The sequence below is a fragment of the Triplophysa dalaica genome, chromosome 8, assembly GCF_015846415.1.
Source record: "Triplophysa dalaica isolate WHDGS20190420 chromosome 8, ASM1584641v1, whole genome shotgun sequence".
Taxonomy (NCBI): domain Eukaryota; kingdom Metazoa; phylum Chordata; class Actinopteri; order Cypriniformes; family Nemacheilidae; genus Triplophysa; species Triplophysa dalaica.
The window spans coordinates 22,782,090-22,800,090 of record NC_079549.1 but is presented as its reverse complement, the minus strand read 5'-3'; the positions used below and the strand labels follow the sequence as shown (position 1 = coordinate 22,800,090).

The window sequence follows — 18,001 nt, the reverse complement described above, 5'->3', positions numbered from 1 at the left end:
AGTTTCCTAAGGGGTCACAGAGAGCGAAGCTCAATAGTGTTGGCAAGAGCCTCACAAGTTCTGTCATCTTCTGCACATCTGAACCGCAGGAACTAAATTAAATCAACATGTGGCTCTCTGTCATGAACAAAGACTTCATCGGCACAATCTCCACTGTGCAAAGGAAAGATAGCGTATCCTAAGGAACGGAAATAATCATGGGGAAATTCTATCAGTCTATCGCCAGGGTAGGCTCTTCAGCTCTATAAAGAAGCTTCATCTCGCTCTGATTCGATGGGACACTTGCCACCCCAATGACTTGGGAATCTGCTTTATCTCTCTACAGCTGACCCTCTGGTGGGCCTCTCAGCACCCTTCACAGATTAAAGTACCTACAAAGACACTGAAAAGTCCTAAAGTTCTTTTTTAATCCTTGAAGACAGAGCAAACCATTTAGGTTTAAAGGTGAAATGTGCCATTTATGTGCCATTAGCAACACCTAATGGAATAGCTACGTTTCCAAAGAAATTTTACAAATTCTCCTGACTGCAATTGGTTGGACAAACAGAATGCAGATAATTGTTATCCGGATAAATGATCATTGTTAAACTAGAATAGTGCAACAAATTTAAACCTGGGATGTGCACAAATGTTTTAAAATGTAAAAGGGACAGCAATGATCCATAATAAAATACATAAGCTTTTTTATAACAATAGTTTTTATTAATACAACATAAAAAATATTTTTAGGGATGCACCGGATTTTCGGCAAACAAAAATATTCGGCCTTAAACAGCAAAAAAATTAGTTTGTGCAATAGTGAAATAATTGGCTAAATAAATAGAAGAAATGCGAAAAGCCATGTTCAGTATAAAAGTGTCTTACTTTTGTTCGGCTTTGGCCAAGAATTTTCATTTCGGTGCATGCCTAAATATTATACACTGCACCTTTAAACTAAGCAATGTAAAAGATCAAACAGTAGTCTTTCCAAAGAATCCACAGTACATGTTATTCATCAACACCTGTGATAAACTTTGGACTAATTCAAAAGAGGAAGGAGATCTTGTTTCCATCATGTCAACATTTTACACCCCTTAAGAGAACACAGCTACACAATAGTCAGGTTTAGTGTTAATGGAACCATCTGCAGAGCGGTACACTGGAAGTGGACGTGTCATTGTTCTGCAGATCGCCTCTGGCTCTTTCCACTCACAGGCTGAAGAGTCACAGCACCAGCCCTGTGTGTGTCTTCTAGACTCTCACAAAGAAACTTGGGTCAATCTCAAACTGATGCCAGAAACTGCTTATATACACACTGTGTCATTCTGTCTGTCTCTTCAAATGTTTCCTTTCAAGCTATTCTACATGAATGATCTTCAAAGTGTACAGTGTCATGACAACCACACAACCCAACACTTGAGTTCAGGCTTCTTCTGTGACCATCTCATTCCCACTATGCAATAGGTTTTCATGAGCCCATCATATGTCAAAGACATTTGGATGAAAAACGACAAAAAGTAAAAAAACAAGTGGAAAGTTATTCCTTTTCACTCAATAAAATGTTTATGGTTTAAACAATATTCTATTGGCTTTGCCTAAACCGTCTATTTCACTTATCGTGAACTTAAATTTTCTTCCTGTTCAGTTCATGATATTCTGTCATTTAATACAGTTTTAATGTGTAAGATTATAATTATAAAGTCCAAACCTGGTCTCTAAGTCAATAAAAACCCTTTAGTTTCATAAATAAAAGGTAAAGATCTCACAAGACAGACAGCTTTTAGTAGATGGAAAATGATGGACCCAATTCACTGAAACGTAGAATTTCAGATAAAGTTTCTATAATGAACTGAGCTAGTGAGAATAATTGAAACATTAAAAGGGACCATTAAATGCCCATCCATTGATGCAGAACCGACAAAAATAGCCCGATAACAAGGGATTGGAGACGGAAAAAGAATTCTTCACCTTGAAAGAGGAAATGAGTGAATAAAAGACAATAAGGCACAGGACGGGCGGTATCTCAGCTCTACAACTGCAAGAATGGCATGAAAGGAAATATACACAATGACAATCTTTATCACAGATTTACTTCTGAGCATCAAACAGTCATCTCTGGAAAACACGGAAGAGAAGCTAGCACAAGGACCACTGGCTGTGGCTAGTTTAGAAAAACATCAGGAATTCTATTCAAACATGCAACGTACAGACTGTACATTAACACATTTTCAGTTTTTTTCAGAAATGTACTTTCAGTGTTACACCCTCTCTCTTACCTTCACTTAATTTCTTATCTATTGCTAATGCCAGATTCATTTCTTTTTTTAAATATCTAAATATAAAAGCTTATAAACATTTTCTAGCTAAATAAGCTTTCAGGTTTTCTTACTAGAAATACCATAAAGGAATTTATATTGTGTAAATTCTGAATTTGGGTGTGCATATGTAAATGTGCAAATATATTTAAATATATTTAAAAATATGTTTATATAAAAACTTTTACAGTATGTCAGGTCACAGAACTTTTACTTTATAGCAGCACAAATATGCTTCTCATGATTTGACAATTTTAAGGAAAAACAAATGTGAGACAAACAGTTAGCTAAATAAATCTTGCCCAATGCACCACAACTCTGAAAGGTGGTAAAGTGACACTTTATCAGAATCAGACACTTCTCTGAAATCACCACATAATCCTCATCTCAGGATGTTTTGACCATTGAAAGGTAAACCTAATTCAGATGGTTCTTCCTCTGGAAGTAGTACATACTTAAATTACCTTGACCCCAAAAGATTTGGGTTTAAACCAGCCTTCTGGGGAAAGGAGTGAAGGTTCTCTTCACAACTGACAGGACAGATCACAGGTCTAAAAAACCTCAGCGGACTCAGAAATAGGCTCCTTTCAACAGCTTGAATTCAATGACTCATTTGCCTCTTCAGGGCAGAAAATGAAGTCATGCTGATGCTTGTGGGTTTAGATTCGAGTCAAGCAGTGTAACTGTGCTTCCCTGTACCTTTCCTGTTCCTATATGAGACGCCAGATACTCTATTAGTCAACTACAAACAACATTTTAATTGGCCTCTGCTTCTGTTTCAGAGGACAAGCAGGGCTTATTTTGGACTGGGGTTCCTGAGGGCCTACTTTTTTGGTTCTCTCTTTTTGAGATAAGCAGAACTGATTGTACAATTTTGCGTTTTATTTGTTCCAGAAAGATTTAAGCCTTTTTGAAACCTTTATGAAACATTTTCTCTATCTGTCTCTTTACACAATTTTTACTTTTACTACGAAGTAAAAATTATTAGTTATTTTATATTGCTATATTTCCGAGCACTAATATTCACAGACTGAAGTGACTTATGTTCAAAACTACAGGTTCTGGCTGAAGTCAATTAGGGTTTGGCAGACAGACGATGGCAATTTTCGTCATCAGGAGGGTCCAAAGTCATCCGTACATCCTGTCCGCGTTCAGCCCAATTTGAGACCACGTGGACAGTACACGTACAACAGCACATTCCCGAGACAATGGTTGAGACAGCCGAGTCGGTCCACGGATGAAATACTGCGCATGTGTGGAGCACGTCCATTCCCGCTTGTCCGTGGTTGAATCAAAATCAAATCCCTTTATTGTCACTCAACCATATACACAAGTGCAACAGTAGGTGAAAAACTTGGGTGCAGTTCCGACCAACATGGCAGTATGACAGATTACAAGTAACAAAGAATTACAAGGTTGAGTATGATTTGGAAGCTGTGCAACGCATGTGCTCACGTCACGGAGATGAACATAAAAACACAGATGGTCAGCCTCTGCAGAGCGTGACAAAATCTAAATTGCTGATGAGATGAAGACGTAAATATCTAGTGGAAAATTACAATGTTACGTTTTTAATAATTTAATTGTTTTAAATGTTTTGGCAGATGGCTACTAGAAACTGATTTACCCCAAACCCCCAACTTGCCTCGACTCGCCCCGCCCTGGAAATCATCGTCTGTCACAATGTTTTACTGTAGGCATCGTCCGGTTCAAATTTGGTATACATCGCCCGACCCTAAAGTCAATTGAATATCGTTCGTCACTTTAAACCAGGTTTATGTATTTTGCATATACTATTGTGTAACACTGGACTAATAGGGATTCATTAAACATCTATCTAGAATTGATAACGGCCATTAATGATTTCTAACAGTTATGTTTATGGCATTTAATTTCGACATAATAATTATCTGAACTAGAGGAAGAAGAAAAATGGGAATAAAAATACTCTTGCCCAAAGTCACAGATTGAAAACATGTCTCAACTTTCTTTCAGAGTGAGTTTTGAGTTACACCTGAGCCTCTGGAAACTGAATCAGCCTGACAGGACCAGATTCATTCCCTCAAACATATAAATACTACAGAAAGAGCGAGATCACCCTGTCCTGCCCTTACAGATTCACCCAGAGAATACTGAAACTCAATCGCATATCTTTCTTACCTATATTCATGCACCTACATCATTACCTGCAGAGAAAAGAAACATAGCTAAGTGGTTCTGTTCATTCATTATAACCGGAGGCCTTTAAACAGACCAGCTACAGATATGTAGTTACCTGCTGTTATCTGACTGCAGTAACATATTAACTTCCCCCGTATGAAGTCTACTGAAGTCAACATTTAATTTCACGTGATTCAGTAGCACAGGGCGTCAGGGCCATGCTGCTAAACCATTATATTAGTAGTTTTGACGTCAAATAAGTTTTTTTCTAACAACCAAGTCATGTTTTCTGTTTTACTTTTACACTCACTAAATAAACATGTTTTGTTCACACCAATATAAAAATACAAAGTAAACAGTACATGTGTTACTTTAACATTTCACCATTTAACATAACTGAATATTTTAGGATTATACTAGCATGTAAGGATGTAGTAAATCCTTCACTTGCCTTTATGTACATAATTAATGTGATGATGCTTAATTTAAGGAGCAAATTAGGCAGCTCTTGAAAGGTGAAAGGTTAATGAGTGTCATAAATGCAAGAATTCCCCAACATTCCTCATAAAACTGAAGTGTAAATGAATGAATGCGATATCTGTCACAGCACAGATTCTCCCCACTAATAAACAAATAATTCAAGTAAGGAGTGCAGATAACACTAAAGAAATGGCATCAGCAGGGCTCGACATTAAAGGAGTAGTTCATTTTCAAAATACATTTTAATGGTAATTTACTCATCCCAATGTCATCCATGATGTTTATGTATTTGTTTCTATAGTCGAAAAGAAATTTAGGTTTTTGATGAAAACATTCCAGGATTCGCTACATAAGACCCTTAATCATTGTTTGGTATTGTCTAAAACCGTTTGAAGCTGCAATGAAACTGTAATTTTTACCTTCAAACGTCCATTGAACTCTACTATATGGAGAAAAATCCTGGAATGTTTATAAAAAAATATATATATATTTTCACCCAACAGTACAAGCCACTTGAAAAAAAGACAGAAGCGCAACATATATGTAGAATAATAAGAATTGAGCATTAGACAGAGCTGCGTGTTTGTGTGAAGTAGGTTTGTCGTGGTTGTGCTTGTTTGCATGTGACTATAATCAATAGCACACCGCACTGAGTCCATGTAACTAACTCGGAATGCTGTTATTTAAATGTCATCTGGCTGTGGTGATGGTGGAGGATTTAGCTGCGTCTGCACTGTATGAGGATATTTACACATGAACATCATGTCCAGAGTTGCTCAGAGAGTTTATTTTACGAGTTTTTTACTGTTTGAGTGAAGCTATCGGCAAACACACAAAAACTCAAGAGTCTTCCCAAAGACCCTGTCAAAATAAGTCAAAGTAAAAGTAAACTGAACAAAAAATACTGTAGTGTATAGTATTTGCTATTAAAAATTGTAGTGTCCTTGTAGTACACAAACACTGTATACTTTAGTTAAGTTCAAAAACACTATAGTATCTAAGAATTTTTCTGCAGCTTACTATAGTAAATACTATAGTATACTAGAGTAATTTATGTGGACAAATATACCACTATTGTATAGTAAAAAAGGAAAAACTTTAAAACAAAAATTGTAAACAAAATTAAAACAAATTTAGGTAGCCTAAAAATTATATGGCCCTAATTTATCCATGTGAAACATAGTGAAAATATGCATGTTGTTCGATTTTGAGATTTTCATAAAAAATGAATATGTTGCCCTCATCTCACGATCCCAAAGCTCCAAGTCATAATTAAACATCTAATGAAGCGCGAGTGATTTTCATGTTAAGTCAATGAGAAGACGCGATAGGACATACTGCGGCGCGGTGTAAAAGACTCGATTTGAGCAATTTGGGCGTTTGACGCGCAATTTGAGCTCTAATATATATATATATATATATATATATGCACACACACACACACAAGACTGGAACCGTCTGGCAGAAGCCCGTCGCATGAGGCGAATATGCGTCTGTAGTGAAGTGAATTTCACACGCGAATGAAGCAAGTAAACTCAAAAATGTTAAAGCGTCCAACTATGCGCGTATAGCATGATTCATTCGCGCAAGTCGTGTTTGGTGGGAACACTCTATAAGACCAACCCCCACAGACAAAAAACTCTGATTTATACGATTCACATAAATTACCTATTTTTGATTCAAAACAGCGAATTTTGCAGACAAGCGACTAGTTTGCAGGTATGTTAGCATTAGCTGAACAGCTGAATGAGACTCACAGCACAGCTTTTGTTTCATAAGTAACGCAACCCTCTCACCGACCACTAACACAATGTTATTAAATGAGCGTTTCCTTGCAGGCCACCGGAGTCACAGAGGCACCACCAGCACCATAAAAATGTCCCGTCATGATATACAGGCCCACTGATAAACAGTCTCTTTAATAATGACTGTTACGGAGCCTGTCCGGGCGATTAAGAAATCTCACTATTGATCTAGTTGATACCACAGCACCATTAAACTCTGTGGGACAGACCAAATTTATTTTCTAACATTTATTTTTCTTACAAGTCTTGCAGGTCATTCTTCAAATTTAGAAGGCAACTTTTGTTATATAAATGATTCTACTGGTTCCTGATGACAGCACATGGCTATTTCACCACAATAATAGCCATATTGGGAACTGGAGACATTGCTTTAGAGCACCCAGTGCACACCAGTGGCCAATTTTTGCTCTTCCATCTCTACCTAATGTTTATATGTGGTACAAGCACCTGCTATTTGCCAACTGGCAATGAAGCAAAACAAAACGTTTGCACAGTTGTGTGCATTGCGACTTTTTCCAATTAGTTCTCATTACTGACTAATATATTATTTATCATTCATATTGATTCTGCAGATCACTTTAAACCACAACAAAATCTATGAAAGTATAAAGGTCTTCAAAATGTAATAAGTCTCTCAATCAATCTGAAATCATTCTTTATTGTTATATGTAAAAAAATCAGTTACATATTTTTTACGCTGGTGAACAGATGATAATACAGTTGACTATGACAGAAAGGCTTTATCAGAAAAAAGTATATCAATAATTCATTTCTATTTAAGAGTACTCGTGCATGACACTACTGTTTGAGGTATTCAAAGCTTTTTTACTCCATCACCTGAAAACAATGCATGTCCTTGTCTGACATCACACCTCGATATGACATCATCTCCTGGTTTAATACTTATTGTCGAAGGAGTTTTGCTTTAACCACATGGCGACTTAAGGCACTCAAAGCCTTCTTCTCCATCCGTCCATAGTATTTGTAATTTATGGACAAATATCCAAGTTACACAATTATTTTACATGTTTCCTCTACAATACCGTTTAGCATCTGCAGAGCAAAACAATTCCATGACCGTGGGAACCTTGTAGAGTTAAATCGCGGTGAGCTTTCCTGAGGGTATGAAAAGGAGTGGCCTCTGTCAACACAGCACACAACCAGCTCTCATGAGTCAACTCTATACAGATGACATTCAGCTCCAAAACATTTCCACTTTACATCAAATGAGGAATGTCTACCTCTCTAAGATCAAACTTAGATAAATGTAGACAAATAAAACAAACATGTATCAACTGAACTGCATCTAAAGATAGAGATACCAGAAAACGTGCAGATATAAAAATGCCAAACAAACGTTATATTTTAGCTTTCTCGAAATGGCCAGAATAAATTACAGCCCTGCACATTCTGGGCATTCTCTCAACCAAGTGCATGCTGGGATACTCTTAAAACAGGAGTTCTGGTGTATGCTGGGCACTTGATGACTGCTTATCCCTCACTCCCATCACGTCAACTCGTCCATTTCAATATTTTAAAAGGTGTACGTACAATTTAGATTAGTATATACATCTGCTGTCAAGAAATTACACAAAAGTTAGAAATAATAGATCATTTTAGTCAACCGTGCTAAAAACTATATAAATTCATTTGGTGTCCATTACAAATACCATTTCGAACCATAAACTCTTTACCATTAAAATCATTTTTCCAGTATGTTTTGTGCCTTATTTGAGCATGGGTTTAATGGTGGTCCCCATCCGCCAGATAACATCCCAGCAACACAACTCAACACATTAGGAGACCCAGTATCGATTTCATCAAAACAAATATAATTTTCAATACACCCAATTAAATCCATTTATATTTACATTTAGGCATTTGACAGACGCTTTTAACCAAAGCGACTTACCATGGGATTGAACCCACAACCTTGCGTTGTTAACGCAATGCTCTTACCACCGAGCTACAGGAAAGCTACATTTTAATTTCGGTAATGTTAATTAGGGAAGTCAATCCAAACGTTTGACTTGTATTGTATATGGAAGAGAAAGAGTTCATGAACTCTATTTATAACCATTCTTTTAAAGCGAGTAAAGTCCAGTATGATCTCACCGAGTTGCAGCATATGAAGATCATAGAATACAAATATTTCCCACTAATTTAGAAGGGATTTATCCCAACAACAACAAAACACACGATAACAGATTATCCCCGGAGGAAGTATCAACAATATAAAGTTGAAGTATCAAACAAAGTTTATTCTCTCCCGAGAAGTACGTTGAGACACTTCTAAAAACTCATTTCTCACACCGACTCCCGCGGATGTTCCGTGATGAGTAAATTCTCCCACAGGAATACGCCGCGGCATGTTCCCGTCTGATCTGGGATCAGGAATTAGGTGCGAAAGACAGCAGCAAATTCCAACGGAACACTTTTAAGAACTTAAGGGAACGCGTAAGTAAGCGTTCGGCGAACAGCCCCGAAGATATTAAGGTGACTTACCGGTGAAATGTCATGAATTATCCGTGAGGAGAAAGTTTGGATGTGCGTAACGTTGCTCGTCACTCTCGCGGACAGTTCGGCGTGGAGCGCGCGCGGAGCTCCTCCCACCACCGGTGGCGTCACGCGCCGCGGCATCCACGTGAAGTTACTTTTATTGAGGACGCTCTTCCAACGCAATTATTCCTACCGAACCTATTATAGCCTGTTTAAATTATAATAGGAAACTAAATATGTAATGCATAAAAACGTTGAATATTGTCGTATCTGAAAAAAAAACAGATTAAACTTGTGTTTTGGAAAATGTTTAGTCAGCCTGAAATGAACCCTGGAATGAGAACCACATGCCCCTTATTCCTCCTGAGAGACTTACCACAGTAAAGATGCCTGTGCAGAATTCCTCTGACACGTGTTAATGCAGTATACAGAGGTTATAGTTTGCAGTAGGTTTAATAAAGTCTTTAATGTAGTTTGACCTTTACAGTTATAGCGCACATGGTACATGTAGGCGTTTAACCGGGATCCGGTGGGGATACACTCATGTGGTGAGCCTAAAATAGTCCCAGATCGCCACAGCAGCTGCCCTGCAGATGTTTGCAATAATAAGAGCTAGTAATTACAAATCAAAGTGAGCTGAATATGCCCTTTAGAGCGTGCGCGTCACTTTTCAACTTGTTTGGAAGGCAACTCAACGTTGACACCATGAGGTAAAGAGGGGTATTGCACACATCAACTAACGTGAAAGTTCACCAAAATGAGAATTCTTTAACCATTTGCTCTCCTTCGCGACATTCCGACCTGTATGACAAAGTTATTTGGAGAAAGTTGGTAACCAAACAACATTGCCCCCTACAAGCTTTTTCTGTATGGAAACAGGGGCATTTCTCAAAATAGCTTCTTTTTCTCCACAGAAGAGTCATAAACAGGTTTTGAGCGACATGAGGGTGCACACACAATTACAGAATTGTTATTTTTGTGTGAACTTTTCCTTTTAAGGTCAATAATCTCATACAATTCGGTGGTATATTGTAGCTAATAGTATGAATTGATATGAATAGTGTTGTCTCTTATGACAGATCTCGACTACTAACACTAACAGCTGCTGCCAAGGGAAGCTCTTACAATAATTCCAACACGGCATTTAGTGTGCATGTGATAATCTCTAAACAAGCCGACAACACAGACGCGCATATCCGTTTCCTCACACTCGCTGTCACACACCTGTTGAGGTGAATTGAGAAATAAAATCACTGCAGGGGGCATCTAGTGGCTCCTGGCTATGTCTGAGTATGTGAATCCCCTCATTATTCTTTGAGGGAAAGCGGCTCCGGTCAACAGCTGCTAGGTGAGAATGATTTGTGGTTTCTCTCCAGTCAAACATGAAAAGTTCTCTTAACAAATGCAGTTTGTTTAATGTGTACCGTTTAAGAGCCGTGTTAAACATTTGGTTGGGTTGTAGTTCTGAGAGGACTTAAAGGATATAGACCCCCTGGAAATGAAATTCTATATTGTGTACTTATGTGAAATTGTGTATGTTATGTTTAGTACTTGTGGTAATCTAATACAAATATACCTTTTTGGTTAGATTGCGTCTCGGAGCATCGAAATATGCTTCGTAAAAATACATGTATACAACATGTAATGGGAAATATAGTATGTATTTGAATTAAGTGAACTGGTGCTCAGTCGGTGACATGCAGATAGCCTTGCCAGTGCGATGGAATACGTTTTTTATTTGTGGAATGATTTTAAGCCCTACAGGAAATACATTTAATCCATGTTCATGCTGATGCCTGCATGTGTAGATTACATCTGCATGCCGGAAAGACTGTCTTGCATGAATCACGACGATATAACAAACCCAAATCCATTAGCTCAAATCATTTAGGGAAATGTGACAGAAAAGGAAATGAATCACAAGAGCAAGTGGATAACGAAATGTCCATAGAGAAATCAAACTTAAAACAAAGACAGTTTAAAAGGAAACTCCGGCGAAATATGATTACATTCTGCCATGAATTGTTCGTCCTCAAGTCGTTCGACAAGCCTAGGACATCACTTCGTCTTTGCAATGCAAATTAAGATAGTTTTGATGAGCCCATAGACAGCAACGTAACTGACATTCTGCACTTTGAACTTTCCCTGTGAAAAATGAAAAGACAAATGAACACAAAGAAAGATATTTGGAGAAATGTTAGCAATTTTCAGTTCTGAGACATCATTGACTACCATATAGGAAAAATTAAAATGGTCTTCAAAAGTGCCCCAGAACTGTTTGCTTTTCTAAATTCTTCAAAATATCTAATTTTGAGTTCACCAAAAATGTTACACTGTGGTAGAGAAAAATGTCCCAGAATCCAAATTTGCTAACATTCTTCCAAATATCTTTCTTTGTGTTCAACTGATCAAAGAAATGTATAGAGATTTGAAACAAATTAAGAATGAGTAAATGGTGAATGGAACAATCCCTTTTAGGATTATTATTATTTCTTGCATTGTGGGATTATGAAAACTAATATGAAGTCGATTTTATGACCTTGGAGCACATTATAGCAAAAAAACATGTTCCTCACAGGTTTCAAAAGGCTCACTTAAATATACAGTATAGGCTCATCTTTTAATAACAGAATGGTGCTGGTGCCAAACATCCTGCTGATATTTCATTTGGCACCTGCAGCTCTTTGCAGTTCTGAGCTTTGGTCATGTGCTGCAGCTTGTAGAATCGTGTTTTTCCAACATGTATCAGATTTTACGATGAAACAAGATGCTTTGTTCACATCAACCCAAAATCAATTGTGCATCCCGCACATAACTGTACAAGAGTTACATAAACAACAATGCACTTGATCTGAGTTAAAACAACTGCTTGTTTATAGACCCAACTGAAGGTACACTGAAGGAAACTGTTGGAAACAATATTTTAGCTGGTTCACCATGATTTTTTTAAATCATGTCAAGAAAGAAAAGCCCATTTATAGAACAAACTGACTGTTTATTCTTCATATTTCATGTTATGTGTTTACTAACAATATTGTAGTGTTAGGAATCCTGTTAGGGTTTTGTAAAACGTCTGACTACTAGTATATGTGATACCCCTTTAATCGTTTCCTTGTCTGTACTTTTCCAATGTATTTGCAAAGAAAACACAGCTACAGTCTTGGTATTTGGCCCAGTATATACTCAATAGGGGCTCTTTTGTTCTATCTGCAATAGAGATGCCTAAATATACAGCACACATCCGCTCATCCCCCATTATATCTGACAGGTCACAGTTACCACACACAGTGTTTTTCTCATCACTGTAGTATTTGGCACATCTTCACTGAGAAACATAAAACTGTAAATTAATATTTTGTGACACATTGGCCATCAGCGTTAAAAAAAGCCCTTTTACACTGTTCTCATTGTATTCATAAACCCCCCACACTATTCCACCATTAATCTCAAATTTGTGAGCAGTAAAATAGAAGCAAATAATTTCACTTGTCGATTGAATGTAGTTTAATTTTAACGCTAATTAAATGCTCCATTTTCGACACGTTCTCATTTTTTCTTTAAGGCCCAGTCAGTGAATGAAGTTTAGCGGCATCTAGTGGTGAGGTTGCTTATTGCATTCAACGGCTCACTCCTCCCCTCCCATCTACCTTTCGAAGCCCTACGGTGGATCAAGCAAGACTAATGCCTACAATCGCGTTTTACGCTTTTTATTACTCGTGGAAAAAGTTAATTATTTTCGTGTGACGCGAGCTAACAAATATTTAAAATTTGAGCGAAAGAGGAGATTCATGCGTGTTCACGTCTTTGAAAATTACTCGCGCAAACCATTTAAAGGCGCAGTTTGTGATTTACAGCGACCACTAGCGTTGTATGTGTAATGAATCGCTCAGTTAAAGCACGACGGTGGCCAGCATAGTACAAAAAGATGTCGTTCTCATGGAAGAGATCATGCGGGCATTAGAAAGACTGTAGAAAGAGCGATGTCTTATTTATTACATAAAATAAAGGTCTGTGAGTTTTAAGTATAGAAAGAAGTATATAAGTCAAGCAGGAGCTAGAACCTGATCAGATCATTCGTCGGTTTAGAGCTGCTGTACAAAACATGGTGGCGGTGTACGTTAGTGCCGCTCTACGTGAAGATATAAACAGTTTATTCCAAGGTGTGAGAAAAAAAAACGCTTTATAACTTAAGGTCTTTATACACCTTTGAAGACATAGTTTTGTATATTAATGCATTTAAGTGAATAGATCCTCCTAAAAACTCCCAAGAGCCAGATGTCTTTACGTTTTCTTTGCTGAAGATGACGTTAACGTGTTTTGTAGAGCAAATTGTCCATTTAGGGCCACTGTAGCAACAATATGGTGAACGCAATGCATGTACATTGGAGATCAAAATAGCTCATTCGAAGAGAATAAAAACATTATCAAGGTCTTCGACGCCTCTGTATATTAGATTGCATTTCAGTCAATAGTCACAAAAATATATATACACCACTGAACCTTTAACATGGCATTATTTAGTATTACCAATTAAATCAAAGCCATATTGGCAGAAGATTTATAAATTCTACCAAAGTTCTCAATTATAGTCTATAGCTTGCAACTTCTCTAATTGTTCCAGTTAAGGCATAACTGTTTTCATTAGGTTATAAATCACATGACACTGTTGACCAGCATTCATTTCATCTAATGTCATGAACTCCCTTTAAAAAAAAAAGAAAGAATCCTAAAGGGCACCACATAACAATGACCTTCTTTGGATCATTGACAAACGCTGTTCAAAAACTGGTTTCCACTGCCATCAAGCGACCAGGACGTGAAATTACAACCACCACTTAATTCGTAACTATCCCCCTTTTCAACAGGAGATAAAGTGAAGTCCTTTTCAAAAACAACAACGTATTGAGTCTCATGCATATTTATTAATGCGACAATGTAATGTCAATCTTCTAAACATTCATTTGTGAAATGCAAGGAAAGCAAACACCATCTTTAATATATACTGGGTTAATGTAACGTAAAGTCCACCCGCAGCGCCAATGCAGAACCTACGCAGTAAGATGCAAAGCTACAAAAAGTGCAACCAAGATGGTTACATAAATACAAAAATACTTTTTTCAAATAGCTTTTCTAGTTGTCTTGAGCACATCACTTCAGAAGCTCAGCAACAGAGGCAGTTTGAGCTCAAAACTTGCGTGGCTGTTGGATACAATGTGTGCGAGGGACATGCGGCTTCTCCACACCTGGTCGGACTCTGCAGTGTCGGACAGAAACCGGAGTTTCTGGAAAGTCGTGACCCAACTGCATAGGAAAAATAGCAAGATAAATAAAGGTCATCATACTAACGTCGTTTTTCTAGAGTGAGGTAAGAGACTTGTATTATTAAACAACCAAATTAATACTTCAGATAATTTGCTATATAGTTCTGAGCTGAGAGACACACAACAGTCTATAGAGGGAGGAGTACAAACCTTTTCAAGAGGACCAGCCAGTAGAAGACTCAAGTGTTGCTGTCTGGAAGTAGGCACAGACCTAGAAGAGATTAAAAAAGTTTAATCGAAAAAATCCCCAAAAAATTACTATAGCAGAGTTTGATCAAGCAACAGGTGTCCGATTTACTTCTGAGGGGTTAAAAAGTAAAATAAACGGTGTTACTATACTTGTGTTTATCCACTTTCTTTGTCTCCTTCTCCACATTGTCCTCTGCATTTTTCTTTACAACTCGCATCCCACCTGCTTTTACTGAACACAAAAAATAAACGCAATTGGAATGAAAGTGTTAAATAGTTGGTTAGTGGTAAAAACCTTAACTAGAATGTAAAAACAGTAAAACAATTACTGACAAGCATTTCAAGTTGAAGAGATTTCTTAAAATCAATTCATACAAATCCAGATCATGTGTTCAGTTAAATCCTGTAGATGTCTATCACCATTAGCTCAGTCCTCTTGCCCTGTTGTTCTGAATTATTGGGGCGTTTGCCCAGTGCCTGAGGCGGAGTGTGCTCATAACAGGCCATCCGTTCAAGCAGACATAAAATCTGCAAGGCAACTCTCCACAAGAAAGGATAATAAGGGGCATGTTCAGCATTTGCGGTTCTAGCCAGGTGCATGTTCCAGAACATTATGTGAGCTGGTGGTCATGTGTCTTGTAACGGTAGAGCTTTTCGTAAGGGAGGGTGTGCCCATGTCTTAACCATTCAGGCCTGGACATAAAAAAACACCTTGAGGTTCCACAGAGTGTGCTGCCATCTTCTGGCAAAAATAGATCATATTAAATATTTTATGCATGCTTTCACACTAAAGAATAACAAATACTGTCTTCACAGCACCACTACTACTGTTGAGCCATAGCCATACTTTCAAATAACTGTTTTTCTTTATGACATAACATCTGGAAGATTTCCTTTCCCTTCTACGGTTTAAATAATAATAATAATAATAATTTGGGAGAACAATATAAATGTTGAGTTACTTTCAAGTTTTGGATAGATGTGTTAAGTTCAATGAGAGGTCAGACACTTAACATTAAAAATGAGAATGATTGAATAACTCATTACAGACATTCCAAAGGATTTAGCTAATATTTAGACTACAACAGAAACAGTTTGGGTTACTGATGAACTCAACACCATTAAACCCTACAACATAAAACACAAAACAAGGAATTTCTCTGTGATTATAACTTAAAACAGTTGCATTTGTAAAAGGAAAGTTCCGCAGTTCGCGGAAGTCAGTAAACAACTGCGCTCTGAACGCAGAAATTGAAAGTGAATGTTTTGAACGCGCACTCACATCCTGTCGATCCCGCAATAACAAAACAAGGGGCGATGTTTGTTTAACAACTATCACGCAATCAAAAACACTCAGATCAGCCTGCATTGCTCGTGCACAATACACGAACAGAATAACAGTGAGCAATACGACGCGCAATGCGCGTTACATAATACACCAGGAGTGTAACAATACATCTCCAAATATTAACAAACGCGTCGTCAGACAAAGTATCGAATCATTTAACGATACAAACTAACAGACCTGCAGGAGGATGGCCAGCCTTCAGCGTGTCCCTCGCTCCAGTTTTGGAAAGTTGCACCATCGTCAGGTTTCTTCAACAACAACTACGCACTACAAACAAATACTCTGCCAATCCAGTGCGCGCACTCGCGTGATTTTATAGCGCTGGAACCGCAGTGACGTCACGCAGAAGGTGTATGTTTATTTGTATATCCTTTTCAAACAGCAAACACACGAATATATACCATAAAACTACAGGAGGACATTCTGACAAGAAAGAAAGATTTGCAGATTTAACAAAAAATAAGATGAATAACAAAAGTAGCATCCACATAAACATTTAGTCATCAAGCCAATCAACGCTTGAGTCATGACAACGCTATAATCTGTGTCGGACTTCCTGCGGCGCTGCGCAGACCGACCGTCCGGTTACGTCAAAGTATCGCGAAAGCTCTCGAACAGACGTCGATCAGAAAATCTCGCGATATGTGTATGTCGCTCGCCTATTTGTCTGCAAACAACACCGAATGCACCTTAATGAAATTATCTATGAATCGATGTTCCTGCACCAGCGTGCTTCCTCAATTTTACCGTAGTGTTGTTTTATTCGTCCCTGTTTGACAGCTGGTTGTGAAAGCTGGAAGTTTTTGCAAACTACGGCTAGAAATTTGATGTGGTGCAACTTTGGCAGCAGTGTGTCAATGTTCCACTCATGTTTTCCATCAAAGGTTCACATGCTTGAGTAACAACCATATAAAACGAACTTCTGTGTTAGTCATTGATTCGGTTGATCTAGGCCTATAAAAAATGTATTGTTCTCATTTACTGGCACTGGGGACCCACAGCAATGCCATCATGTACAAGTCAGTTGGATCTCTCTTTAAATGAATGTGTTGAATAAGGGGGTGCGGCGTTGTGGGTCCGCAAAACTGGAGATCCTGTGGTTAAAAGCAACCAGTTGGCCTCTTTATTTGCTGAAAATCTACCAGTTCTCAGTTAATGATGCAAGAATTTTTAATTGGGGTGAACTGTTCATGTAAACTCAGCTCTTTCTTACTGTGAAACAGTGCTACCTTGTGGCAAGATAACCTGTCACTTGTATTTGAATACATGTGTGTTGGACATATATTTTAGGCCTGTTGTGTATAAATGGCACATATGTGACCCTGGACAACAAAACCAGTGTTAAGTAGCACAGGAACATTTTTGGTAATTGCCAAAAATACAATGTATGGGTAAAAATGACTGATTTTTCTTTTATGCCAAAAATCATTAGTATATTAAGTAAAGATCATGTTCCATGAATATATTTTATAGACTTCCTGCTGTACATGTATAAAAATCTTTGTGAATGGATTGCCTGCTGCAGTGCCTCAGATTAACAACTTCAAAGGCGATTTTCTCAATATTTTGCTTTTTATGCACCCTAAGATCCCAGCTTTGTAAACAGTTGTTGTTCCGCCAAAAAGTATAATTTATATCAAACCATATATCAATAGAAAGCTTATTTCTTCAGCAAAATTGACCCTTAAGACGTCCAGGGTCACATAAATGATAAAACCATGCATTATTATAATGTTTGGTAATGTTTTTGCAGTTCAGAACTGTATCTGGTTGTCAGTCAGACCAGCATCACAGACTGTAATATGCCCATGGAGATTGATAAAGGATTTGGAGTGCTTGACTTTAACTTTGACAATCAGATAAGGTAAGCTTGTGGATCAAAGTGATTCTGGAGTATGTAGGGTT

At 37.7% G+C, this 18,001-nt stretch overlaps 2 protein-coding genes across 4 annotated transcripts in view; both read right to left on the bottom strand.

Annotated features, from left to right (window-relative positions):
* tanc1b (tetratricopeptide repeat, ankyrin repeat and coiled-coil containing 1b) overlaps positions 1-9,421 on the bottom strand; it is an 88,386-nt gene extending 78,965 nt beyond the window's left edge. For 2 of the 3 annotated variants that reach the window (XM_056754558.1, XM_056754559.1), the window contains exon 1: positions 9,245-9,421. The gene's annotated coding sequence lies outside the window, so the exon portion shown is untranslated. The remainder of the gene's footprint in view (positions 1-9,244) is intronic. The other variant, XM_056754561.1, reaches the window with a different exon arrangement.
* A 4,719-nt stretch (positions 9,422-14,140) lies between these two features.
* dap1b (death associated protein 1b) lies at positions 14,141-16,449 on the bottom strand. The gene is made up of 4 exons (XM_056755142.1): positions 16,274-16,449; positions 14,899-14,980; positions 14,710-14,770; positions 14,141-14,539 (listed from the first exon to the last, which is right to left on the bottom strand). Exons 1-4 carry the CDS (start codon positions 16,332-16,334, stop codon positions 14,423-14,425), a joined length of 321 nt encoding a protein of 106 aa, XP_056611120.1. The 5' UTR covers positions 16,335-16,449; the 3' UTR covers positions 14,141-14,422.
* Positions 16,450-18,001: the final 1,552 nt, after the last annotated feature.